The sequence below is a fragment of the Arachis hypogaea genome, chromosome 13 (genome assembly GCF_003086295.3).
Source record: "Arachis hypogaea cultivar Tifrunner chromosome 13, arahy.Tifrunner.gnm2.J5K5, whole genome shotgun sequence".
NCBI lineage: Eukaryota > Viridiplantae > Streptophyta > Magnoliopsida > Fabales > Fabaceae > Arachis > Arachis hypogaea.
In genome coordinates, this window is record NC_092048.1 from 122,113,474 (window position 1) to 122,140,933 (window position 27,460).

The 27,460-nt window shown below is 34.6% G+C and overlaps 4 protein-coding genes across 5 annotated transcripts; 3 read left to right on the top strand and 1 right to left on the bottom strand.

The window, feature by feature from the left end:
- The first annotated feature begins 8,671 nt into the window (after nt 1-8,671).
- LOC112733052 (lipase-like PAD4) lies at nt 8,672-13,509 on the top strand. Its single transcript, XM_025781909.3, has 4 exons — nt 8,672-8,961; nt 9,110-9,434; nt 11,680-12,432; nt 12,573-13,509. Exons 1-4 carry the CDS (start codon nt 8,939-8,941, stop codon nt 13,392-13,394), a joined length of 1,923 nt encoding a protein of 640 aa, XP_025637694.1. The 5' UTR covers nt 8,672-8,938; the 3' UTR covers nt 13,395-13,509.
- Nucleotides 13,510-13,946: 437 nt separating this feature from the next.
- Nucleotides 13,947-16,321, top strand: LOC112733054 (vacuolar protein sorting-associated protein 20 homolog 1). 2 transcript variants are annotated; one of them, XM_072212422.1, is made up of 6 exons: nt 13,947-14,288; nt 14,474-14,626; nt 14,710-14,862; nt 14,986-15,069; nt 15,173-15,299; nt 15,389-16,321. In XM_072212422.1, exons 1-6 carry the CDS (start codon nt 14,187-14,189, stop codon nt 15,412-15,414), a joined length of 645 nt encoding a protein of 214 aa, XP_072068523.1. In that variant the 5' UTR covers nt 13,947-14,186; the 3' UTR covers nt 15,415-16,321. The 2 variants fall into 2 exon arrangements, with proteins under 2 accessions (XP_072068523.1, XP_072068522.1); XM_072212421.1 differs by having other exon boundaries at nt 14,039-14,288; nt 14,710-15,069.
- Nucleotides 15,661-18,630, bottom strand: LOC112733053 (F-box protein At5g39450). The gene is made up of 2 exons (XM_025781911.2): nt 16,683-18,630; nt 15,661-16,129 (listed from the first exon to the last, which is right to left on the bottom strand). The coding sequence occupies exons 1-2, from the start codon at nt 18,455-18,457 to the stop codon at nt 16,126-16,128; spliced, it is 1,779 nt and encodes a 592-aa protein (XP_025637696.1). The 5' UTR covers nt 18,458-18,630; the 3' UTR covers nt 15,661-16,125.
- A 4,109-nt stretch (nt 18,631-22,739) lies between these two features.
- Nucleotides 22,740-26,630, top strand: LOC112733055 (protein kinase STUNTED). Its single transcript, XM_025781914.3, has 10 exons — nt 22,740-23,180; nt 23,266-23,348; nt 23,556-23,799; nt 23,986-24,714; nt 24,812-25,060; nt 25,157-25,320; nt 25,433-25,506; nt 25,592-25,739; nt 25,843-25,992; nt 26,074-26,630. Exons 1-10 carry the CDS (start codon nt 22,832-22,834, stop codon nt 26,311-26,313), a joined length of 2,430 nt encoding a protein of 809 aa, XP_025637699.2. The 5' UTR covers nt 22,740-22,831; the 3' UTR covers nt 26,314-26,630.
- Nucleotides 26,631-27,460: the final 830 nt, after the last annotated feature.

The following is a 27,460-nucleotide window of genomic DNA, read 5'->3' on the forward strand; positions in this document are numbered from 1 at the left end:
TGGAGGTAGGAGAGACCCTTGAAGATGAAGGAGTAGTTGAAGAATTGGGGGAATTAAAGAAAGTTGTCAAGAGGTGGAAGTTATCAAGGAGGAGTTAAGTTTTGTACTAGAGCAAGTGGAGAAAACCAAAATTATCGAAGAAGAGGAAGTGGTTGAGGACTTAGTAGATGCGGAACCTCCATGGGAAACTCAAGTCATAGAGCCTCCTTCTAAAACGTTTGAATTTGATGTTGAGGAGGGTGTACAACCTCCAAGGCATATCATGGTTGCAGACTTTGAGGAGGTTGATCATGAGATGGGTTCAATAATTAATGAATTTTTACCTACAATTGAACCCTCTCCCATTGAACTAGAGGAAGAGGTTAATGTTGCAGAAGCTTGTCAAGAGGTGAAGATCATCAAAGAGGAGCCCAAGAGAGTGAAGCTTACATTGGCAAGGCCGCCACTGGAGATACTTTCTCCCAAGCCATTACCATCCAACACAATATTCAAGTGGGTAAAATTCTTATCCTTAAACTTTACCTTCCCACTTGAATATGGTCTGCTTGAAATGAATGGACAACTTAAAGCTATCTGCGATTTTAAGAGTAAAAGGGAGATGGTTAGTGGTTGGCAACACCATCCTAGGTTCGTTATGGTTGGAAGCTCAAGACCTAATTGCAAGGGTTGGTATAATTCTCAATTGATTGGGTCTAGGAGGATGTTTGGGTGCTTAAATGAGAATTCCAAGGCTAAACTACTCGGATGGAATCATGATGATCAACTTAAAGACGGGTGTAGAAACAAGATTTGGGATCCCGGCATACAAGAGGATCAACTTTGGGAGCTCGAAACTTGTGAAGAACTTCATCAAGGCTTGGTGAATTCACTTGGAGATGTTAGAGCTTATTGGAAGTCCAAGCATTGGTGGCAGTTTTAAGATGAGTTCAAGCACAAGCCACCATAACAGGGAGCTCACCAAATGTCCAACTTAAGGACAATAACTAAAAGTGCTAGGTGAGAGACAACCCACTATGGTATGATCCTCCTTTTTATTAGTTTTAATTTATTTCTGTTAGTCTTAATTTCCAGTTCTGTATATTTACTTTTATTTGGCACAAAAAAAAAAGAGGGAATCGACGCGCAAGCGTCTACGACGCGCACGCGTCGTATGTGTATGCACAACATATTGAAAATGATCAGTGAGTTGCGACGGAGACGCGCGGGAGGGGTGCGTGGCGCACAAGCCACCCCACGCGAACGCGTGCCTCATGCGTACGCGTCCCCTACAGAAATTTCAACCCACGTGTAAGCGTCAGCGACGCGTATGCGTGGGATGAAAAATGGCGTAAAGAGTGAATTGAACAGAGAGTTGTGTGGCCATGGTGCTGGAGTCACGCGAGCAGTCACGCGTACGTGTGACCGACGCTCACGCGTCAGTGTGCATTTTTGGCCACCCACGCGTACGCGTGGGTGACGCTTACGCGTCGCATGCCCGTTTTCGTTTTCATGTGCACGCGTGATGCATGTGCGCGTCGCACCCTGATTTTCATTTCTTACTTCTTTCTTCTCTCCTTTCTCCTTCTTTCTTCCTCCTTTCTTACTTTCTTCTTCTTCATTTCTTTACATTCTCATCCATATTCTCTTTCCATTTCTTTTACTTACTGCATTTGCATACTTTTCTTCCTTGCATTTTAATTTTGTTCATGTTTTTATTTTCATTTCTACGTTTCTTATTTTCTTCGTTGGTGTTAAATGTTCTTATTCAACTGTTGTATCTTTTCTGGTATTATTTTGGTACTTAGTGACTTATTTTACACTGTTGGATGATATTATTTATCTGTCAATGCCAATCTTTCATGATACATGTGTTCCTTTTGCATTGACATGAATTTATATTGTCTTTCATTACCTACTATCTCTTCCCCATTGTTGCAATTTTTACACTATTGATATGCCATTTGCTTCTACTGTTTTCTCACTTGCATGTTGTAGCTACCATGTAATTGAGACTCTCGTTATTTGGCATTAATACACCCATATTTTATTTGTTTTCTATCTTTCTTCCTGGGTTACTTTTCTTCCATTTTCTCTTACATGGGGCGACAAACAAGTTCCTACGCACATTCTTTGGAGAAAAAGCGTCAGTTGGAACCACCCGTCCACTTGCACATCTTAGCATGCATCAGGGACGGTGCAATCTTTAAGTGTGGGGAGGTCGATACCGACTTCAGTGGGTTAGTTATTTCCTATTTCAACATCAATGTTTAATTTTTCTTGTTAAATTAGTTGTTGCATTTGCATGTTTGATTGCATGTTTGCTTGATTTTGTGCATATTTTACCATTACTTGGTTGAAGTGACGAATTCTTTTTCAAGAAAATTTTTATAGCATTTCACTAATTTAAATTAAAACTTTTTTGTTAAACTTGTTTGAAGATTGTAATTTAGAACATGGTTTATAGCTAAGAACACACAACCTATGAGATTTTGAGCTTATTATATGGTTACATTATTTAACCATGATTTTTTTATTCTTGTGTGTTTTCTTCTCTATGATTGCAATTTATGGTTTGTTCTATTTTATGTGTCTATTGTTTAGTGTATTTGCATGCATACATATGATTGAGGCCATCATTTGTTATTAGCTCACTTATCCCAAATAGTCCACCATTTCATTTACCTTTGTTTGCCACTTTGAGCATTTTTAATCCTATTTGTTCTTTATATTACCACATCACTAGCCTTAAGTGGAAAAATAATTAATTACCCGATTTGAATCTTTGGTTAGCTTAAGATAGTGTGTGTCAACTAAGTGTGGGAAAATATGGGAACTTGGGTTGATGAGAATGTGTTGTGTTTTTACTAACAAATATTGGAAATTTGGGTGCTTGCTCATGTGAAATCAGAAAAACCATATGCATTGATATATTATGTTTTTATTTATGAAAAAAAAAACAAAACAAAAAACAAAAAAAAAACAAAAAAAAAAGAGAAAAGAAAAGAAATAAATGAATAGGGGATAAAATCACCCCAATGCTAAGTTCAATAAAAAGATTAATGCACATGTGATGGAATTAAAAATTGATGCATGAGTACGTGAAATATACAAAAGTGAGATTTTGGGTAGCTAGGCATGATTTTAGAATTATATAGAGTATATGTGTGTATTAGGTGAGAATTTAGGTTAGTCAAAGATTCAAAGTATAACTCACTTGGCCATACATGTATCCTCACCCTTACCTTAACTCCATTACGACCTTAAAAAGCCCTCATGATGTTTGCATTTGTACATTAAATATTTGTTGATTTGTTAGATGAAGAACAAAGTTTTAGAAAGCATGACTAGAGGAGATTAGAGTAAATTAACCCAAGACACTTGAGCGATTAGAGTGCATATACACTTCCAGTAAGGGTTAAATGCTTGATTCTGTGTTTCCGGCTTTCATGAGCTATCTTCTTACAAGTTTACTTGTCTCTTATGGTGTGATTTGAATTAGTGGAATCTGATTTATATTTGTATTAGAGAACTTGTTTACTTTTAACCAAGTAGGCAAAAACATCTTAACATATAGTTGCATTCATATACATAAGTTGCATTGCATGAGTCTTGCTTTTCCCATTCGTTCTTTTGGTCTTTTTAAACTTAGCATGAGGACATGCTAATGTTTAAGTATGGGGATATTGATAAACCACTATTTTATGGTTTATCTTGTGCTAAATTGAGTGGTTTTTATCAATTCTTTACACACTTGTTCATATAATTTGCATGGTTTTACAGATCCTTTCCAATTTTATTCTATGATTGAAAACTTGCTTCCTAAGCCTTTAAATTGTCAATTTCTAATTTCTCTTTATACCATTCGATACCGTGATCCGTGTGTTAAGTATTTTCAGGCTATATATGGCAGGAATGGCTTAGAGGATGGAGAGGAAGCTTGCAAAAAAAAATAGAAGGAACACAAGAAACAAAGGATATGACCAGCGAGGATTGAGGCGAACGCATGGCTCACGCGTACGCGTACCTGACGCGTACGCGTGACAGAGCCACGTGCTGTACGTATCAGAAAATATTGGGGGCGATTTCTGGGCTATTTTTGGCCCAGTTCCAAGCCCAAAAACACAGATTAGAGGCTGCAAAGTGGGGGAATCAGGAATACAACTTTCATTCACATAATTTTAGGTTTTAGATGTAGTTTTCTAGAGGAGAGAGGCTCTCTCTTCTCTCTAGGTTTTAGGATTTTTAGGTTTAGTTCTTCTCAAATTTTGAATTCTATCTTATTTCAATTTATTTTCTCTTCTACTTTTATTTATTCTAGTACTTTAGTTTATCTGTTTCTCTTGTTGATCTCTTTATGTTGCTATTTTGGTTTATGAATTCTCATGTTAGATTTGATTTTCCTTTTAATGCAATTTGAGGTATTTCATGTTTATTGCTTCTTCCTTTATTTGTTATCATTGATGCTTGCAATTGTTGGTTTTAGATTTTACATTCTCTATTGTTTTTCTATGCTTTTACTTTGCGTCCATCAAGTGTTTGATGAAATGTTTGGTTGGATTTTAAACTAGCTTTTTATGTTCTTAGCTAAGATTGAGTAATTAGAGACTCTTGAATTGTCAAAGTCTCTTGTTGATTGACAATTGAAAGTTGCTAGTTGACTTGAATTCCACTAACTCTAGTCTTTCCTTAGGAGTTGACTAGGACTTGAGTGTTTAAGTTGATTTTCTCACTTGACTTACCTTCAATTGTTAGAGGTTAACTAAGTGATAGCAAAAGGCAATTACCATCGCAAGTGACTATGATAATGAGGATAGGAATTTTGATTATCAATCCTTGCTAAGACTTTTTTTTAATTATTATTTTATTTCCTTGTTATTTACATTACTTGTTCCTTATTTCAAAACCCAAAAAGATAAAATCCCATAACCAATTATAAGTACACTTCCCTGCAATTCCTTGAGAGACGACCCGAGGTTTGAATACTTCGGTTATTATTTTTATTGGGGTTTCTTACTTGTGACAAACAATTTTTTTTGCATGAAAGGATTATTTGTTGGTTTAGAAACTATACTAGCTTCTAGCAGCAGTTGCGCAAGATGCAAACAACCAGTTTTATGTCGTTGCATATGGGGTTGTCAGGGCTGAGACCAAGGATGCTTGGAAGTAGTTCCTGACAAATCTTCAGGGGGACATAGGAGATGATGCAAACCATGGTTGGAACTTCATATTAGAACAACAGAAGGTAAAATGTAATCCTGGTTATGTTACGTTAACTTCACATATGATAATTTTGTTTTACATTGCCATTCCTTTATGAAACTGTTTCTTGCTCCTGTTCAATGCAGGGTTTACTGCCTGCACTAAAGGAGGTCATGCCACATGCAAAGCTACGCAATAACGTCATGCACATGTGAAAAAAATTTCATAAACCGGTTCAAGAACTTGTTCATCAGAGAGGTTGTATGGGAGTGTGCTAGATGCACTACTGTTGCGGAATTCAAGAAATGCATGGAAAAATTGAAGGCAGTTAACCAAGATGCTTGGGAATACCTCAGTAAGTTTGAGCCAGAAACATGGGTAAAGGCTTACTTCTCGCATGGGCCAAAGGTTGATAACTTCACAAATAACATGTGTGAGGTGTTTAATGCTAAGATCCTGAATTATAGATGCAAGCTTATCCTAACCATGTGTGAAGAAATCAGGTGTTACCTGATGAGAAGGATGGTGAATCACAAGCGAGTACTAGACAACCACCCTGGAAAGCATGCACCAGTTCAGCAAAAGAGGATGGAGAGGTTAATTAATATTAGTACTAAGTGGACGGCGGAATGGGTTGGTGACAACGAACAGAAGAGGTTTAAGGTGAGTCACAAGGCAACCAAGGTGGATGTAGAACTCATTAAGTACACTTGCTCATGAAGCAGATGGCAACTGACTGGTATCTACTGTTCTCACTCTAATTCATTCGTTATGTTGTTTTGTTGTTATTGTCCTTTCTTGTTTTGTTATCATTGGTTGTTTTTCCTGCATTACCTCAGGCATGCCTTGCATACATGCACTTGCTGCCATTAGAAAGAGACGTGACATACCACAAGACTATGTGCACCCCTGGCTATGTATGGAGTCAATCAAGAAGACGTATGCACAGTGCATTAAACCTGTACCAAGTGCAGAATTTTGGCCGAGAACTGAATTCTCACCGCCAGACCTACCCATCATCGAAAGACTAATTGGACGGCCAAAGGTTTATAATAGGCAGAAAGATCTTGTTGAGCCATTGATGCAAAGGAAAAAATTGAAGAAGTCATTCTCTGTGTCTTGCCGTAAGTGTGGTGAAAAGGATCACAATTATAAAACTTGTAAGGGAGCTCCTTCCGACCCCGATTGGAAGCCAAAGACAAAGCTGCCTAAGAAGAATGGAACTAGTACCTCCCAATCACTAGTGGTGCTTCTTTTGTCACAATTAGCTCTCCCACTAGAGGTAAGAACACTTTAATGTTTATAGTGTTTTTGTTTATACACCATACAAGCCTAGTAGTAAATCAGTCCTAGCCAATTGGTCAAGGATTATTCTGTTTTAGTACTATAGTGGTCAAGGATTAATCTGTCTTAGTACTATATTATTCAGGGATCAATTTGTCTTAGTACACTATTCATTAGGGACTAATCTGTCTTAGTATTAATCTGTTAATGATGCTTCTAATAGCCAACCAGGCAACTCAACAAGCCAGCAACAACACCCTACTATAATGATGCATTTGTTTGTCATTGTAATATGTTTGATATATGCATTGATTAAATCCCATGTGAAGTTTTTTATGTTTTGTCATGTTTTGGTGTCTTCCCACTCCAGGTTATGAATGCAGCTGGCCCAAGTCCTCCAAATGTTGCACCAGGTTCAACAAGAGTGACAAGATCCACACTTGTGATAGCACCACCAGGGCCAACAATTACTCAAGCCAGGCCACCGGCCCCAACTTTAAGCCGTCCATTTAAACCTCCAGGAAAAGCTCCATCCATGGTCAATGACACAAGTCACCAAAAACAATCAAAGTTCAGTCTAAAGCAGAAGATTTTCAGGCCGTCAACTTCACTTTATCAAGGACCAATCCCATCTAACACACAGCAGGCAGCACCAGTTCAGGAACATTTCTAAGGACCAACTCCATCTAACACACAACCTACTGTACAGAATCAGGAGACTCCACCAATAACTTTACCAAGTGCATCAACATCTAAGGATTCAAAGGAGTGAAGAGTCGTGCCATTATGTTATTTTGGGATAAATGTGTGCAGTGTAATGGTTAATGGCAAATTCTAGATATAATTTTACTTTTTTGTTACCTATTTTTTGGTTACCGGTTATTGGTCAAGTGAAAACTTGTTAATGGTAGCATGCCATATATGTGTATACATTACTGGCAAACTGGTTTCTTTTGTTTTTGTGTCAGTTCTAAACATGAATGTTTACTAACACAACTTTAATGTCAGTTCTTGAATGTTTAATTACCTGTTATTTTGTCAACTTTAATTTCATACATACATTACAACATACAAGCTAAAAACTAATACAGGGTATTCAAATCATTTATACAAAGGACATGTCAAATTTTTTTGCAAGAAATCACCACATTTATCATTTGCAATCGTTGATCAATTGTTACAACTTAAAACAATAATACTCAGGAGAATGAAAATAACACAAATACACCATCCTATTGGATTTTTTTTTTCATCTCTAAAGCTACTATCCTCTTCTCCAAACATATGATCCTGTTTTTCATGTCTTGCTTTTCGTGATGCTCTTCAACATTTCCAATTTTCTTCTCTCCCAGATACCTTGTATCAGTCATCCCAAGTCTTGTAATGTGATCATCAAGCCACAAAAATAAAAAAAACTTACAATATGGTTGTCTTATACCTACAAAAAATCAGTCCACAGAACTCAGAAAAAATCTGGTATTTGAGGATAAGCCCTAACACAAATATAGTTTCACATAGTTACTTTATATACCTTATAAAATAGACACTCCAGAAATAATCTGTTAGGATTGCTGCTCGTCTTTGACATGAACATGATTGCATTTTCTCCACAGGAGCACTTTGGTGAGATGCCATCTTTGCCATCCTTCCCGTTAGGAACCGAGCTTGCAGCGAACTGGTCTTGTCTTCCTCCACCTCCACTTCTTCTCGAGCTTGATGATACTCCATCAGATGTCATGGGACGAAATGTTTCCTTTTTTCATTCACCCACTTCATCCACTTCACCGTTTCTGTGCATTCGAAGGATTAGGGCTCAAGAATTTAGAAAATTAGAGGTGGTGAAACAACATTATTTTAGTGCGTGGGGACTAATATATCCTATTTTCAAAAATTACAGGCCACGTGTGATCTCGTAACGGCTAGGTCAGCGCTACGAGAGTCACGTAAGACTTTTTCATGGGATCCAACGGAATGACTTCGACGAAAATATACACTTGTCTATATTTTTAAAGAGTCAAAGATATAAATATATTTTTCCTCCTTTAAGAACGAAAATATCCGTTAAAAAAAGGTTAAGAACTTATTTATATTTTTCTCTTTTTATTTATTTACACTACATTGTTTTTGTCATTGGTAACTTTGTTTTGCACCCGTAAATACGCAAACGCGTCGAGTTATAATTATTATGATGGCAAAAATGTAAAAGACCGAGTCTTGTTGCTCACGCGGTATGTTGGAGGTCCACCTTTGATCACTATCCCCACAACCACAAAGATAATTAAGATTATTGTATAGAAAGACGACTTCGCTATTTGACTTCTCAGTGAGCAAATTACAAATTTGTATAGACAATATAAAATGTGGGCTATTCAAAGTTGAAGCCTTCAGGGGATTAACACTTTCAAGTGATCCATCTCTTCTTCGTTCAAACCTTCTTCCACATATTCGCCCTCTTCCGCAAAGACTATTCTATTCCATGGCTATCAACGAAGCTTCACCGTAAGTTCTCACTGTTAGCTTCGCCACTCAAATGTCAACAAAATCAAAACCCCGAAACCTTCCACGAAATTACCATAACAACAATAATAATAAATCCGTCTATTAATCAAAACCTCGTTATCTGAAGTTTTATTTTGGGACTATGCAGGTTTGAGAGCAGCGAGATGCTTGCAACTTTCGTGGCGTCGACGCCGCTGCTGGCGGAGTCATGGAGGCTGTGCAACCACGTCAACAGAAGCGCCACCGCTCACCGGAGCTTCGTGGCGGAGCAAATAGGGCGCGTGGCCTACGTGGCTTTCTCGGGCGTGCAAATGGTTGGGGGATCGGATGACACGTGGAGGAACATGGTGCCGTTGGATAGAATCGGTGACGTGGCTTTCTTCTCGTGTATTCGTGAAGGGGAGGAACCTGTCATGGTCCACGCCGGCATCCTCAATCTCTTCAATTCCTTGCTTCATTCATTCCAAACCCAGGTTGGTTTGTTTAATGCCTTTCTTCAATCTTGTCTCATGTATTTGTGTTAGCATATTCTTTTGTGGCATGTTCATTAATTTCTTTCCTTTTTTAGCAGTCTGAACAAGTTAGGATCGTATTCTAGTTTCAGAATAATGTTACGAGAAATACTAACATTATCAAAATTTATTATTTTTTATTATTATTTAATTATAAATTAATTTTTTTAATTTAATAATTAAATAATATATTTTATTTTATATTTTTAAATATTCATAATTAATTAATAATAAAAAATAATAAATTTTAATAATTTTTTAGTATTTCTCTATTATTAGAGTTATCATATTTGAATACGGACAAAAATAATAAAGTGTTTAATTTTTAGAAAACAAATTTAATTCAAATAATAATAAATAAATAAGAATTTGATTGTTAAATAAAACCATATTAGAATCAATGAGGATAAAGAAGATTTCAAGACGAAATATGAGAATTTAAGCCATCATTTCTTATAGTACTATAGTAGAATGGGCATTGTGATTTTTTTGCAGCCATGGATATGTATTCGTTATTTTCTTGGGCTATTCCGATGGATATTGTCTTATATTTTTTAGAATAATACACTACACATCTATATTTTATAGTTTAATTTAATTAATTTAATTTATAAAAAAAATTAAATATGTAACATTATTCATCTTTTGATAAGATGTTTTCCTTATTGGTTTTGCTTACGTGACCAAGTTAGTGAGGACTGAGGAGGGCGCTTAATCATTGCATTATTTGCGTATATTTAGAAGGGACAACACCAAAAACGTGATACGCAATAGCATAATCATCCACTAATAAAGAAAAACGATGAAATTGACATTCAAGAGAATTATCTTGATCTTCAACCCGTTCTCACTTTCACACTTAGTGTTTTTTCTTTTTCTTTTTCTTTTTCTTTTTTTTTTTTTTGAAATGCTAGAATACAAGTAAAATTCATTTTTTTTTTGGTTTATCACTTTGAGTTATCAATCCAATTCTTTTACTTTAGTTTAGTTGGCCCTTGGCCCTCTAGTATTTTTGTTATTATTATTATTAATTTTAAGAAAAAGAATCACTTTGCCATGTTTTTTTAATTATCATCTATGACTATGATACAGTTATTCCCTCATAATGGGCCACTTCCAAGTAACTTTTTAATTACTTTTTACAAAAGCCTGGGAAGCTTTACAATCTTATGGTACACGGTCACCAACTAAATTATAGCAATTCACTGCAGAATTAGTGAAAGACCGAAGAATATTGCATAGTGAGCTTTAGCCTTTAGGTGATGGTGGTGGAGGCTGCTTTCTGTTTAGCTATAGATTAATGTCTCTAATATTCTAATAATATAACTTATAAAAAGCAAAGATCATTTTTATTTTTTGCAGTGAAAACTGAAAAGTGAGGAGTGTCAACTATTGTCGAGTGTGAACGCTCGCGGAATAAACCTACTTTATGCTGTCTCTCGTACATGGGATGGGTCCCAATTCCCAAAGCAAAGCTATCTATCATTTTCATGGATGTGCTAAGTGCTAACATTCTAACAACCAAGCCCCCACCTAAAATTTTCGGAGCGAAGACTTTTTAAGTTTTAACCACTGCCCCCCATCATCACGCAAAGATAATTGCTATATATAAACAAAGAAATATCATGGTGGGGTGGATTTTTAGAGTCAACAATTCAAATTAAAACTTACTATTATTCTCTTTCATTGCGTACATCATTATTCTACTTTGGTGGCTTTTGTTAAATAATAGAAAGAAAAGGAAAGTGGAATTGCTGTCATGTGGGAGATCCCAAAAAAAAAAAAAAAGGAGTTTGTATTACTAATTTTTCACATACGAATAGTAACTATGACGCTAATCAGAATAAATAAATGTGGAATGCAAGTTTTTTTAATAATTTGAGTAGGTTAAACCAACCTTATTTTTAATCTGATTGGCATAAACTTAATTATCACGGCACAGGAAGATGGATGGGTTTCTTCCCTAAGTATTATTTAAGTTAATGATTCGGAAGCAAGACTACAAACAGTTACCAGTTATCAATTTTGGGAGTAAGTGAAATAGTTAAATAACAGAATGAAAAATAAATGTGTTTTAGGTTCATGCTAAATATTCACTAACAATTAGTATTGAACTATTGATGTTAGAATCTTAAGAGGATAAATTGTTTCCCCTAGAATCTTATTCCCAACTAATAAACTGATGAAAGTTAATGCTACCATTCAGATGCTGGAAATATTGGGAAACAAGGAAACAAAATCAGTTGTGATCACTGGGCATTCAATTGGAGGAGCCACTGCCTCTCTATGCACTCTTTGGCTTCTGTCATACCTGCGAGCAATCTCTTCCTCTGTGTCAGTGTTGTGCATCACTTATGGCTCACCGTTGCTGGGGAATGACTCATTTTCCACAGCTATCTTCAGAGAAAGATGGAGTGGCAACTTCTGCCATGTTGTCTCAAAGCATGACATAATGCCAAGGCTTCTTTTTGCCCCGATTACGCCTCTCACTTCTCAGCTCAATTTCCTCCTTCAGTTTTGGCAACTGTCCATGACTTCTCCAGACTTCGGGAAGCTTGCGGTTCAAATAACTGACAGGGAGAAAGCCAAATTGTTCACTGCCGTGATGGATTACTTGGAAGCAGCAACACAAGGAGACGGAGAAGGAGAAGGAGAAAGCAAAGGGGAAGTGTCTGTGCCCATCCTGTTTCGCCCTTTTGGGAACTATTTGTTTGTCTCGGAAGACGGAGCAGTTTGTATGGATAGTCCTGCCACAATCACCAAGATGATGCATTTGATGCTTGCAACAGGTTCTCCAGATTGTAGTATTGAGGATCATCTCAAGTATGGTTATTATGTTGACAAAGTTTCTTGGCAATTCTTGACTCAAGGAAACTCACCCAAGCAGAGGAGCATTCCTGAATCAAGCTATGAAGCAGGCCTTGAATTGGCCATCCAATCTTCAGGATTGGCTAATCAGGTAACTACACTGCATCTTCACTTTAATACCAATAGTAGTTATTATTATCAATTATTTTAATCACTAGTATCCAGAATAATTTTAGGTTCATATTTTATTGGAAGATTTCACTGAACAAATGACTGTAATACAACTAACAGGAATCTCTAATCACACCTGCCATGGAATGCCTAAAGACAACAAGGAGAATGGGTCCTTCTCCGGTTCTGAATGCTGCAGCCCTTGCTGTTTCCTTGTCCAAGGTTGTGCCTTACAGAGCTCAAATAGAATGGTACAAAGCCTTGTGCGATGAACATGATGAACAAGTAGGGTATTATGATTCTTTCAAGAGCCGGTCCGCAAAGAGTGCAATGAAAGTCAACATCAACCGTCACAAGCTGGCTCGCTTTTGGAATGACGTGATCGAAATGATGGAGAAGAACGAGCTTCCACACGACTTTGACAAGCGAGCGAAGTGGGTCAACACTTCGCATTTCTATAAACTACTGGTGGAGCCACTAGACATTGCTGAGTATTATAGGAAAGGGTTGCATAGGACAAAGGGTCATTACATGGAGAATGGAAATAGAGAGAGGAGGTATGTGATGTTTGATAGGTGGTGGAAGGATAGAATAAGAAGGGATGGTGCTGCTGAAGAGAACAGTGTGAGAAGCACGTTTGCAAGCTTGACTCAAGATTCATGCTTTTGGGCTAAGGTGGAAGAAGCAAGGGAATGGTTGGATAGTGTTAGAAGTGAGAAAGACACAAATAAGTTGGCTCTTCTTTGGGATAAGATTGAGAAATTTGAGGTTTATGCCAATCAATTGATTGAACAGAAGGAGGTGTCTAAGGATGTTCTTGCCAAGAATTCAAGTTATAGTATGTGGGTTGGGGATTTAAGAGAACTGAAACAATTGAGAGAAAGATTGAATATGTTTCCTCATCAGCTTACCAGCTTTTTGGATGGTGAAGTTGTTCCATAGTGGTGCAATTTCGGATCAATAATGTTGATCATTGTAATATATTATGTGTAAGAACTGATCCTGATCCTCCTTATGTATGGTATTAGCATTAGAAAGCAGTAGTGAATTATTCTCATCCTAGATCTTCAACCTTTCTGATTCGAAACCACTGAATATTTTCCCAGTAACAAATATGATATAAAACAAAATTGTTGACTTAAGAAGTCCACGCAACAGAAATGAGGATTAGAGATACTAATTCTCAATAAAATTTAATTAAAACAAAAGAAAAGCTCAAAGGTCAGCATAATTTATTGTTTTTGGCTAAAAACAATAAATTTTGTTGGTCCTTTAACATTTCTCTAATATATTTCAATCAAATTTATGATCATGTTATTAAAACCAAGTTAACAACTATAATGTATTTTTACCCATTTATCTTATATATCTTTCTTTAAAGAGAAATTTATCAAGATAAAACAAAAAAAATTAGATTAGTTAAATATTAAAAAAAAAAAATTGTTGATGCCTTTTGAATGGAATATAGAATAACGAACATTGCCTGGCTTCTGTTTTTCGTTTGCTCGTTGCATGGGCATGGCCAGGGTGGTGTTGAGTTTGCTTTATCTATTTTCCAAACCTTTTCTCTTTCTTTGCAGTGTTGTTTTGTCTCATTACGTAACATTCAATCGAACAAGATTCAAAGGCAAGATTAATAAAAAAAAAGCAATAATTCCATTTGGCGTTTGGAATCCCTCTCTATGATCTACTCAATTCAATTTCCAAACTCATTCATCAAATCTGATTGATGGTATGGGGAATCAGTTCGTCAAGAAGCCAAAGGTCACCGATGTCGATCGTGCAATTCTTGCACTCAAGACCCAGAGACGCAAGCTTTCTCAATATCGACGAAAGGTTCTTCCAACACTATTCTAATTTTGAATTTGTGCCTTAAAAATAAGATCTTTCCAATTCCATTCTTTCATGATAGTCTTGAATCAAACCCGCTTCTCGAGTTATAAGATGTTCAGTCTTTGGTTGGTGTTCGAAAAAGCATCAATCCTGACCTTATTTCCTCTTTGTGATTCTCATTTTACCAGCTTGATGCTGTTATTGAAGCGGAAAAGCAAGCTGCACGAGACTTGGTTCGTGAAAAGAAGAAGGACAGGGCCTTGTTAGCATTGAAGAAGAAAAAAGCACAAGAAGAACTGCTGAAGAAAGTGGATTCCTGGCTTATAAATGTTGAGCAACAAGTAATGTTTCTATATTCAGATTATTATGAAGATTTCCAGTGACTTCTGCCTTTAAACTTAAAATAATTCTCCTTGCTCATCAGTTAGCAGATATTGAACTTGTAAGTAAGCAGAAGGATGTCTTTGATAGTTTGAAGGCCGGTAGCAATGCATTGAAGGCGATACAGAATGAGCTAAACATCGAGGATGTTCAGAAACTTATGGATGATACAGCTGAAGCTAAAGCTTATCAAGATGTAAGTTTAACTGCCTCTAACTTTGTTTTGCTATCCATATTTTGCTGCTGCTTTTCTCTTTTCCCATCCGTTATTTCCCTTCCTTGGTTACTGATGGATGCCACTATTTTCTTGAATTTAAAGGAAATTAATGCAATATTAGGAGACAAGTTATCAGCAGAAGACGAGGAGGAAGTTTTGGCTGAATTTGAAAACTTGGAAACTCAGGTATGATATTTTTGGTTTTCCATACTTCTTGGCAAGAGGGATGATATTTGATAGATTAGTTTCTAAGATTTAATTCGCCATAATTATGGTATTGGTTTTTCAGCTTATTGACGACGATCTTCCCGAAGTTCCCACAGCGGCGTCTATATATACCGACGAGAAACTGGACCTTCCTGACGTCCCAACCACAGCACCGGATGTGGAAGTTGCTGCCAATTCTACAAAGAAAGGTACGTATCCCTTTCTCCTCTTTTCTTAAGCATGCAAAGCGAAGGGATGGTAGAACTCTGATAACTCCTAATGATTAATGTTGCAACAGTTATGGAGGAACCCCTGCCAGCTTGAAGATCATTTGTGACCTGCATGCAAATTTTGGGGAAGCATTGGCCTCCAGGTATTTATGCCCTTACAAGTTACATTTTCAATTTGGACTTGGCATAATTAATTTGCACAGCTTTTTGCATATATAACGTCAATGACACAAAGGAGCATATTGTAAAGAAAAAATATAGGGTATTAAATTAGGGTCGTAAATCGTAACCTCAAAAATCAAAAGTAACTAAAAAAAAATAAACAGATTGATAACTAGCATTTTTATGAAATTAAGAAAAAATACTGATTTATTATTGGATCATTAAATTTGGAGATCACTATTCTTCCCATAACTAGGTAAATTTCTGGCAACCGTATTAATTCGGAGGCCACAACTATTGACTTTATAAACTATGATCAATGTAGTCATACAAGGCATTTACCATGCCTTCATTTTGTATGAAAATGTACTTTCATTTGAATCCTTAATATATGGTTTTAACCATCTGTATAAACAGCCTGGTATATAGTATATCTATATACTTCAATGCGAAGCTAATTCATAGCACTTATAAGGCAAAGACTACCATCTATGATCTTCGGAATGCAGCAACATGAAACACAGCAGCAGGAACTAGCAGGTGTGTTATTCGACAAATAACAGGTCTTGTTGAGTATTGGAAACCGGCCTGGGGAGCGTAAAAAGCATGTAGTCCCCAACCCACTGATATACTAGTTGTGTTTCTACCTGTAAAAAGAAACATTCAGTTACAAACCAAACTAGAAATAGAGCATTCATAACTGCTAAAAGATTTTAGTATTCTATTTATTTCTATTCTTCCAAATGTATGTTTCCGTAGGTTTTGAAAGCTATGTTGTACTATAGATATTGCCTAATAATGAAGTGTGTTATGTTGTCTACTATAGATTTTATTGGAAATTTGGAATACCGCCAATTCTAGAGGCAAAGCAATTTTGTATGCTTACAAGAGAACTGATGCCGGGAGTCTAAGAAAGAACAACTTTGCTATACAGAATCATTATGTTTGTAGAAGATAATAAGAACTGAAGAGTGATTAACTGATTATAGAAAGAAGCCGATCACTTCTAGTTGAGACGGCCCTTTTAAACTTTTCTTCAGCAAATCATGAATACGAGTTTTTCTTTTCAGAAGTGCTAGAATCACAATTATAACCATGGTAATCAAAGAAAACAACAAAGCAATGAGGACTGAGAATATGCCAAGATAAAGAGCAAATTTTGAAACATAAAAGAAGCTAACACGTCAGGGTTAAGGCAACCTTGGTGACGATGAACTTGTGTAAGCATCAGGAAATCCAGTAAACACATTTGAGTAGGATTTTGTCAAGCATGAAAAATTTGTGATGGGAGGCAGACAAGGCACCCTTTCTCCCTTCTTCAAAAGCTGTTGCAAGTTAAGTCTCTGCAACGTCAAAACAGACCTCGAGTCCTTCCAAATGAAGGCAAGGACACCGTCTTGAAATTCAAAGAGGGAACCAGGCTTTGATCCAGGGTATCTGAATCCATAACCATTTGCAATACCCTCACCCGTGAAAGAATGCTTGATATTAATCGGATAGGAGTCAGCATCAGAGTTCCAAGGAAATGGTTCAGATGAAGGCTCGTTGATATTCACTATAAACATTGCTGAACCATTTGGATGTAACACATAATGTGTGCCTTCCAATATTTTGGTTGCAATGAGAAGTTGTTGTCCATGAGACTCCTCATAAGAGAGCAGAAGAAAGAATAAAGCCTTTCCAGGCTTGTCTTCGGAAGGTTTTCCAGGAGGCCAACCAAAAGTTCCTCCCCATAAACCGGCATAAACTTGGTCCTCTGTTGGATCTTGCAATGGCATCTTGTAAAGTGCAAACCAACTCTCAGGCATATTTGGCCATGCTCGATAAGCAGATAATTTTACAGTTGAGGCCTTTAATGTCAGCATTATTGTATCATTTGATCCAAGAAATTCTTCAAGCCGCACATGCTTCTTCTCATGACGGCCGTTGTTTGAGCTAGACCCTCCTAGCATCTGTTTAAGGCTACCCCAGAATTTTACACCATTTTTTCTCTTGTTATATTGTGTATCACTGCCCTCCCCATCCAGAAGAATAGTTAAAGCCCTTGAACACTCGATACTCTTTCTTCTGTCATCTTGTTCTAATTGCTTAGGACCAACAGCCTCCTCAGAATTTTCTATGTTATGAACTTGACTATGATCGAGCCTGTACATTTGACTAAGGATCTCCCTTCTTCCCCTCAACAGCACCAATTCTTTCTGGAAATTCTCATAGCCATCCCTTAACCTTGGAAACAAGGGTCCCATTGCCATATTAGGAACCAATTGCCGAACATGCCTAGTAGTGAACTCAAGCAACTTTTTCCTATCACTTAGAGACAACCTGCCGAAGGGAACCATTGCCTTATTATTATTTCCAACCACTCCTTGTAACCTAGAATTTTCCCTATTTCCTATACATTTTTCCCTTGGTTCAACCTCAAGCAATAGTACATTGCAAGATTTGTTTATGGACTTGAATGATCCATGACAAATATAGTCCAACCCCTTCTCCCTCCCATGAAGAAAAAATGTTGGTGAACCATCAAAATCACCAATAATTTCAAACACAGGAGCCCATAGGATTGGACCATCATGAATCCCCATTGGACCAAGCTCCTGAGGGATTATCCTACACCCAACAACCGACACGAAACCAGGCATGACATAGACAAGGTTCCCAAGCTCAGGATTCTGATGAACCCATATCCCAATCAAGGGTTTAATATTGAGAAGAAAACGGCAAATCGCCTTGTATGATGAGACACCGGTTCTCCAGTCAACAAGGTCTTTATGGGGAACTATCCCCACCATGTCACACTGTGTAAGCCACACTTTCTCACAGGCTGCAAGAGCATAGAGGCTCCTGCAGCATAAGCTGAGACTACACACATCTCTGGGCAAGAGGAAGCGTGACACCATGGCAAACACATCATCAGGCAGAGAAAGAAACAAGCTTGAATTTGAGTTTGAATCAATGGTACCAGGTACCGACATAGTGAGATAACAATAGAACAATCAACCCAGCTATAACTCAATGGTGGAAACAAAAAATTGAAACTTTGAGATTACCCAGAAAAAATTATAAATTTCTGAAATGATGGTTGAAATTCAATTACTTAATGGATAGCAGATACACATGTGAGTGAGAAAAAAAAATAACCTACCAAGAAGGAAGTGGGTTGAGTGAGCAAAAACTGAACTGAAATTGATGCAAATTTGTGGGATTTGGGAAATGGGGGTTTCCTGTGAGTTGAGTTAGGGAAGTAGTTACGAGTCAAGTCGTCGCCATTGCGTTGGATTTTCCAAAGAGATGATTCCATCTGTCACTTTCACTGTTACTTTGAGTGCTACTGCCATCTTTGAATCGCCGTGCCCATTCATGCACCTTAGCGCTCGCGTCAAAACTCAACCCCAAAATATTTTTCGTTCGACATATTAAGGAGACACAATAATTATAATAAAATAAAATAATAAATTAAATACATAAAATATAAAATTATAATAAAATTTAAATTATAAAATCATTAGAGTTAATATAAATTTTCAAAAATTAATTGATTTATTTAAAATTATAATATCAAAAAATTTTAAATTAAAATTTTAATTATTATGTCTTAAAATGATGAATTATAAGTTAAATAATTTACTATATTTGATTATTATGTATAATATATTTTTTTTGTTAGTATTTAACTAACATGTATCTTAAGAATATATGATCTTATCATTAAAAATTTTAAATGATTTTATTTAATAAATATAAAATAAATATATTAAAAATTTAAATTTTTTATATTTTTAATAAAAAAATTTTTAATTTATAAATTTAATATATATCTTTAAGATATAAGATAAATAAACTTTTTTTTATTATCATAATTAGAGACATGTTCCTACAAATAAATAGAGACGAAATCGAAAATGAAAATTGAGGTATTCGCTTTATGAAAATTCGTAAAATTTTTGCAAAATCTAAGAATTATTATATTATTTTGTTAAATTTTTTATTTTATTTTATTTTAATTTATATGTTAGAGATTTTATCTATATATTATATATTAAATTTGTATTTGAATTATATTTAATCGTAATATATTTGATTGAATTAATTTAAATTTTATTATAGTTATATTAAATTAAACTTTTTAAAAAAATATATATTTATAAATATCCATAAATATTTATTTCTCTAAAACAATAAACGGAAATCTGAAACAAAGGTAAGATAAGAATAAATTTACTAAATGGGTACAGAAGACAGAGAAGAATCTCCCATGTACAGAAATCGATTGCCATCCCTAGGCACTTTGCAGCTACATCTTTAATAAGTAATAACTAATAAGCATTCGATGTATATATTAGAAAAAATTTTAAGTGTATTAAAAATATCAATATTTTAGTTATTTTAACTATTAATTTTAATTAATATATATTATATATTTTTTATAATTTAGATCAAAGATTAAAATAATTAAAATATCATTATTTTTGGTATAGTTGAAATTTTTCCTATATATTATTGCGACAAAATTTCAAAATACAAAACCTTTAACTTTTTATTGGCAGTCTGATTATCAAAGTAAATACGGGACCCAACAGTAAATGCTATATAATTATACTATATCTGTCGCGCTGTATCGCAATTATTCTCTGGCCTTTTCCAGTTTATTAACTAATTAATTAACCTAGTTTAGTTACTGCACATTGCACAACACATGCATATGTAGACAAGGGAGCAAAATATTCCATGCCTGGATCCCGCATCAAAGGTTTGTGTTCTTTTTTCTTTCATGCTAAACGTTTTTTTATTTAAATGGCTTGACCCGTAAGATGCTCTGGTTTCACAACAGAATTATCTAGCAGGATGCTTCTATAAAGATGCGTAAAACGTCTTTTTATAAAGATAGTTATGTATCGCATTATTATTGGATATATTAATAAATTAGTTATTTTTAAATTCTTTAACAAATTAAAATAAAATCAATTTTTTATAATAATAACAATAAATCCAATTGATATCAGATCCGGTCGAATCGACTAATTTATATAACCTATTGGATCATGATTTTTTTGTTTTTTTTGTTGAAATAAAAATGAGTGATATATTTATCTTTTTATAAAAAAATTTAAACATGATTCAATTTAGATTGTATAAATCGATTGGATCAAATCGGATCTAATAATTATGATGCGAACAATTAGGTTATTATTGTTGCTATAATAAACCGATTTTGTTCTGATTTATTAAAAAATAAATAATTAATCAATTTAATAAAAATATCCAATAATATAATGACATATATAAACTGTCTTTAAAAAAAATATTTTTAATGTTTTTATCAAAGTAGTCTCTATTATATTTTACATGACACTTAACCAAAATCAATACACAAAAGATGAAAATGTAATTAGATATTCTTGACTTACATTTAAGGGCAACTTTTTAAATAAAATAAAAAAAATCTCCAATTCAAAAAAAAAAATAATATGAAACCATTTTTAGTTTTTAGATATTTTTTTGTTGGGTTGGAGACAAGTTCGTCATATCTCTCAACAAATCTCAGCATATTGGCCAAGGTTCACCGTAATTCTCGGTAAACTTCACAAAAAAATAAAATTACATGTTCAAGTTATTATTTGTTCAATCATGCATGCTAAAAGTAATAATGTAGCATGAATGGTATTTTCTAATACTAAAAAAAATGATTGTAAAGCTTAAATAAAATCTGTCATATGAAGTTTGTCGAGAATATTAAGAACTTCGTTTTTTTTTTTTTTGTGAAGTTTGCCAAAAAATACACAAATTTTGGCTAATATGCTGAGCTTTATCGAGAAATACGACAAACTTGCTGCAATCACACACAAAAAAATTGAATCTCTAAAAATAAACTTAAAATAATTTTTTTTTTGAATTAATGTTTTTTATTTTATTTCAAAAAAATTCCCCCATTTAATTAATTAAATATTAAAAAAGCTTCACTAATTTATCAGCCATATCTTTTGTTGTTATGTGCTAGTTGTTCGTTTCCTTCTTCCTTTTTTTTCCTTTAACATTTAAAATAACAAAAGCAATATCAATTTGTTTATTATAACGTTATATTACGTATATTAAAATTAGTTATCAAAATTAATTATCAATATAAAATATACGTTAAAATATAAATATATATTAAAAATAAATTAAATTACACATATTTTTATATATAAATATACTAATAACTAATTTTAGTGACTAATTTTAATATATGAATAATATTTTTGTTATTATAATGTTTAACCAATCAATGTTACTATTTGAATGATCACTAATTATGACTAGCCTAATGGTATGGTCCCAAGTTTCAGATTCACAATTTTTTTTATTAGAGTTAATCTGTGTTTTTCTCTTTTGATATTTTCACAATGATATATTTCTAGTTAGTTTTATATGTTTATCTTTTATACCTATTGTTTTTGTTCTTATTGAAAATTAAAAATTATTTATAGTTTTTAAAATTAGATTAAACTTTATAAGTTTAATTAACTCAAAATATTAAAAGCGTTATTATTTTTGACTATGGATAATTTCTCCAACTCTGTCAACCCAAAAGAAAAGAAAAACTACTTTGATAAATTTAAATATAAACTATTATATACATACAAAAATTTAATCATCATATAATTATATATAAATATATATATTATTTAATTTATTTTTAATATATATTTTATATTATAATATATATTCTATATAAATAACTAAATTTTTGTATACACATGGTTAAAATAAATAATATTAGATTAAAAATTTTAATTATATAATATTTGTTTGGGTGCTATTATTTTGATAAAAAAAGATTTTTTTAATGAAAAAATATTTTTTTTTATTTTTTAGTATTTTTAGCAAATTTTTAGTAGTAAAAATAAAAACACTAAAAAAATAAAAAAAGAATATCTTTTTTGAGAAGCTATAATTTACATTTTTTTTAAAAGATCTTTTTTTCTTAAAAAAAAGATATTTTCATGTAATAAATAAATAAAAAAATATTTTTATATTATTATACTCAAACATAATTAATAAATAAAAAATATTTTTACATAAAATATCCAAACATAAAATTATTTTTATTTTTTCATAAAATCTTTTAAAAAAAATAACTAAAAAAAATCTTTTCTTAAAAATTAACCAAACAAACTCATAATCTCAAGATCATTATTATTGTTAAAAGGAAACTTATTTTTGAGAACTTGGATTAAGTATTAATGTATCATCTGTTTTGGTTCGACCTATCACTAGTAAGTGAACTGTAGACTAGATCTATAAAGGGATAAAGATCTGAAAGAAAAAGTAAGAGAGATATATAGGAGTCAACAGAAGCAACGGTCAAGATGAAAGGCGCACTGTGGAGAGCGAAAGAGAGAAGCGGAGTAACATTTACCCTGAGTGTGTTGGCCAGTGAGACACAAAGATTCGCTTTCGCAACGCCCAACGAACATAAAGTGCTCAGACACAGAGTGGGAGAGAAGAGAGAGAGGACTCTCACGCCGATGAAGTTCACCGGCCACAATGCCACCGCCACCCAGCGCGGAGGAACCGGAGCCGGAGGCGGAGGCCGTGGCCGGAATCTCCTCGTTGGTGTGAAGTTGGATCCCTGGAGCCGGGAGCTGCTGACGTGGACGCTCCTCAAGGTCGCCGAGCCCGGCGACGTCGTCATTGCGCTTCACGCCGTCTCCTCAGGTCCCTCTCTCGCTCCTCTCCCTCTAGTTTCTATTCTTTCTGGAACTTTCTAGAATGTAGCTTATTTTTTTCTCCTTTTGTGCAGAGAATGCTGCATCTATGCTCTCTCTTGTGAAGGCTTTTGATTCAGTTCTTGGTGTGTACGAAGGCTTCTGCCACTTGAAGCAGGTTCACTTGAACATTTATATTATATTTTAATTAAGTAATTAATTTTTTTTGCACTTTCTTAACGGTTTATCTGGAATGCCTAGAATACGAGGGAAAGAAAATGAGCGGTTACAACTACTGCCTGTTAGTTACTTTTATTAATCAGAAAAACCTCAGGTTGTCCATAACGCTTTTAAGTTCATTGTCATTTTTTTTTTGGGGGACTAGGTTGAGCTGAAGCTTAAAGTGTGTAGAGGCACATCGGCGCGGAAACTGCTTGTGCAGGAAGCGGAATCTCTTGGTGCTGATACGGTTATTTTAGGAACTTCTCAGAGCTTTTACGCGCTCCGGTCTTCGGCAGCCATTGCCAAATACTGCGCAAAGAAATTACCTAAGTGTGTATCTGTATTTGCTGTTGATAGTGGCAAAGTTGCATTCCGCAGAGAAGCTACTGTTATGAGTAGTGATCAAGGTTTTTATCTTTCGTACCCTTTGCTCTATATCCACTCGGTACAAAGCCACTTTTATTTCAGTTTCTGTTAGTTTAACTTTAGTTATGTTACTTGTATTGCGTGTTTGTCTTGATGTGTAATAGTTCGATGTCAATGTGGACTGCAATTTTATTGATAGATTTATTTATTTTTAACTTTCATGGCAGTAAAACCAAATGCAAGCCCCACCTTCATAAGCAAATCTTTATCGAAAAAGAGAAGCCAGAAGAGCAATGAATGCTGTGTACGGCTGTTAGTGTTGCCAGATAGTTCTACAACCACACATAAGGAGGGGTTGGCTGATAGTCACAGACAGGAAAATTCACTGGCTTTGGTGCCAATTCAAAAGCCTGATGATGCTTCTAATTATTCGATTCCGGTGGTCAAATCAGACTGTTCAAAACCAGATAGTTCTGCAGCTCTACTTAAGGAAGGGTTGAATGATAGTCAGAGACAGGAAAATTCACTGGCTTTGGTGCCAATTCAAAAGCCTGATGATGCTTGTAGCTATTTGAATGCAGTGGTCAAACCAGACCGTCTAAAACATGGTTGGTTGCTACTGCGCCAGGTGTTTCTGCCAAAAAGGAATAAGCAGAAATTTATGGTGAAAAATACCCCTTCTTTTCACCTGGCATCAGAACAACCTAACTCTCCTTCTGCTGTAGTCCATGTTGATGAGGAACAGAATATTGATCCTATTGGCGATTGCAACCTAGATGCAGAGAGTGGTGCCATTGTGCCATATGAATCGGATGATATTGCTACTCCTTCTCCACTTTTTTGTCATTCCAGTGTCACTCCTGAAGAATTGTTGGCCTTACAAGAGAAATACTCATCTTCCTGCAAATTGTATAGTTTCCAAGAACTTGTATCCGCAACAGCAAACTTCTCGAGTGGTTTGTATTAATCAGTCTAATATCCTTTTGCCTTTTCCCCCCTTGCTGCTGCTTGTTTGTGATATCTTCTGATATGTTCTCTTTATTACATTTTCAGAAAATTTGGTTGGAATAGGTGGGTGTAGTCATGTTTACAGAGGATGTCTTGCAGAGGGCAAGGAATTGGCAATCAAAATTTTGAAGCCATCTGAAAATGCTATAAAAGATTTTGTTAAGGAAATTGAGATCGTCACAACTTTGCATCATAAGAACATTATATCTCTATCTGGATTTTGTATTCACAGCAATAATTTACTACTGGTTTCTGATCTTTTATCAAGGGGAAGCTTAGAAGAAAACCTCTATGGTAAATACTTGTTTGCCTTTTTCCTCTAGCGATTACCTTAATCTATTTTTTTGCACCCCTCTAATTTGCATTTCTTCCTTGTGTTTTCTGGTAAAGGCAACAAGAATGATTGCAGTGCATTTGGTTGGCAAGAGAGGTACAAGGTAGCTGTGGGTGTAGCTGAGGCATTAAACTATCTGCATAATCGATCTGCACATCCTGTGATCCATAGGGATGTAAAATCTTCTAATATCCTTCTTTCAGATGATTTTGAGCCTCAGGTATTTGAACTTATTTTTGTTCCCATGCTTCATTAATTTTTTCTACTTTCAGAATCTTCTCCCACTTGGTCTCAATTTTCCACATCCCTAAGCAACTAGTTTATCTGTTCAGCTGTCAGATTTCGGACTGGCTAGTTGGGGTGCTTCTTCATCCCATACAAGTACTGATGTAGCTGGAACTTTTGGGTACATAACAAGTCCTCTGGTTCCTCTTTTGCTTTGTTACCTATAGTGTTGACTGTCCCTGAATATTTTCACTTTTCTCTGGCAGATACTTAGCTCCTGAGTATTTTATGCATGGTAAAGTGACTGACAAAATTGATGTATATGCTTTTGGTGTTGTACTTCTTGAGCTTCTCTCAAGTAAGAAGCCAATTAATAATGTATGTCCTAAGGTCCAACAGAGCCTTGTTACGTGGGTACGTTCGTTTTTCCATGTTCTATTTTCAGCATCTACACATGCATCCCATGAGACACGGGTCCTAATATTTGGAAATCGTTGTGGTTGATGACAATATGCAGGCAACGCCAATTTTGAAGGAAGGAAAGCTTTCTGAGTTACTTGATCCAAGTCTAGGTAGTGATTACAACCATTGTCACATTCAAAGAATGGTTCTAGCTGCGACTCTTTGCATTAGACGATCTTTTAGATGGCGGCCTCATATCAGCCTTGTAAGTCTTGCCTGCTCAGGTTTTCTCTACTTACCCTGCCTTTTGTTTTAAATATTTTCATGTATGTTTCCTTAATTACAGATATTGAAGCTCCTACAAGGTGTTGAAGAAGTGATAAGATGGGCAGAACAAGAAGTTAATGCATCGGAGGAGCTTGACAGATTAGATGGGGAGCCAGTTTCAATTGATATTCAGTCGCATCTAAGCCTTGCTTTGCTGGACATAGAGGATGATACAGATTCAATTAGTAGCACTGAGCAGTTTATATCAACTGAAGACTATTTTAGGAGAAGATGTAGTCGCTCGTCAAGTTTTGCCTAGAATGTCGTCGCAGTACTGACAGATGTCTATATTATGTGTTTTCTTAGGTTAGCTTTCCAAATTCTGCAGCAATAATGCAGGTTGGCTCTTAGGAAGAGTAATCCCAAAAGTTTTGGGGTTTAGGTCTCTGTTCATATTTTCCACGATATGGTTGTAGTCAGCTTCCTCGCACTTAATGTCATTTGAGCTTTTTTCAGCATCAAGTGTATAGATTTGACTCGAACCACCAGCCGTAAGTACTTCTCCTTAAAGATTCTATATCTTCTTGCTCTAATGCTCTGAGCCTATGATATTCATGGTCCACCTGATTGTCGTTACGTCTCACGTGCAACTCCTATCCTTGAATGAAAAAATAAAATCAAAATCATTGTTCCCTCCACCTAATAATATAGATAAAATTTTATTCACAATTCTAATTAGGTATTTGACTATTTGTTAGGGTGATTGTTTTTTACCAAAGATACTGGTAAATTGATTCAATTAATGGTTTAAAATTTATTTTTAAGTTTTTTAAATTTAATACTTTTAATTACAAATAAAAATTATTAAGACTAATTTTTAATAAAAAATAATTAGTACTCATTCAAATATAATACAAATATAAATAAATAACTATCTAATATATCTCAAATATCCAAAATTAATTTTTTAAGAGAAATATTAGGCAGTTATCAGAATTTATTATTTTTTACTATTATTTAGCCATCAATTCAATTTCTCTCAATTTGGATAAACTTTTAAATAAATTCTTTTGAAAAAAAAAATTAAAATGTAATGACTTTTATTAATAGCAACTTATGAATAAGTTATTTTCTGTTTGAATTTTTATTTTCTGTTTGGATTTTTAGTTATAGAAGTACTTATTTTAAAGTCATAGGGTTTGGATAAATTACTCAAAGAATAGAATTTTTTTTTATCCAAAGAAAATGGATATTAAAATAACGACGATAACAAATACCTTTTAATATTGAATGTTGATTTTACATAACCTAATCCCACTTGTTTTTAAATTGTTTATACTCATAATTCAAACCGGACTCTTTCAAGAACTTTATTTTTAAATTTATCCAACCAGCTTTGTTAAAATGTATTATAGGTCTATTTCCAGTCACCATCTCTTCTTTATATATTTTTATGAATATAATAT

What these genes read in the sequence shown, in the direction of transcription:
- LOC112733052 (XM_025781909.3), top strand. Translation starts at nt 8,939, where the DNA reads ATGGCTATCAACGAAGCTTCACC. An exon ending in GCTATCAACGAAGCTTCACC is followed by an intron (nt 8,962 to 9,109) that starts GTAAGTTCTCAC and finishes GGGACTATGCAG; the next exon opens with GTTTGAGAGCAGCGAGATGC. An exon ending in CTTCAGGATTGGCTAATCAG is followed by an intron (nt 12,433 to 12,572) that starts GTAACTACACTG and finishes TACAACTAACAG; the next exon opens with GAATCTCTAATCACACCTGC.
- LOC112733054 (XM_072212421.1), top strand. Translation starts at nt 14,187, where the DNA reads ATGGGGAATCAGTTCGTCAAGAAGCCAAAGGTCACCGATGTCGATCGT. An exon ending in TTTCTCAATATCGACGAAAG is followed by an intron (nt 14,289 to 14,473) that starts GTTCTTCCAACA and finishes TCATTTTACCAG; the next exon opens with CTTGATGCTGTTATTGAAGC. An exon ending in TGCCAATTCTACAAAGAAAG is followed by an intron (nt 15,300 to 15,388) that starts GTACGTATCCCT and finishes ATGTTGCAACAG; the next exon opens with TTATGGAGGAACCCCTGCCA.
- LOC112733053 (XM_025781911.2), bottom strand. Translation starts at nt 18,457, where the DNA reads ATGTCGGTACCTGGTACCATTGATTCAAACTCAAATTCAAGCTTGTTT.
- LOC112733055 (XM_025781914.3), top strand. Translation starts at nt 22,832, where the DNA reads ATGAAAGGCGCACTGTGGAGAGCGAAAGAGAGAAGCGGAGTAACATTT. An exon ending in TGTTATGAGTAGTGATCAAG is followed by an intron (nt 23,800 to 23,985) that starts GTTTTTATCTTT and finishes CTTTCATGGCAG; the next exon opens with TAAAACCAAATGCAAGCCCC. An exon ending in GATGTAGCTGGAACTTTTGG is followed by an intron (nt 25,507 to 25,591) that starts GTACATAACAAG and finishes TTTCTCTGGCAG; the next exon opens with ATACTTAGCTCCTGAGTATT.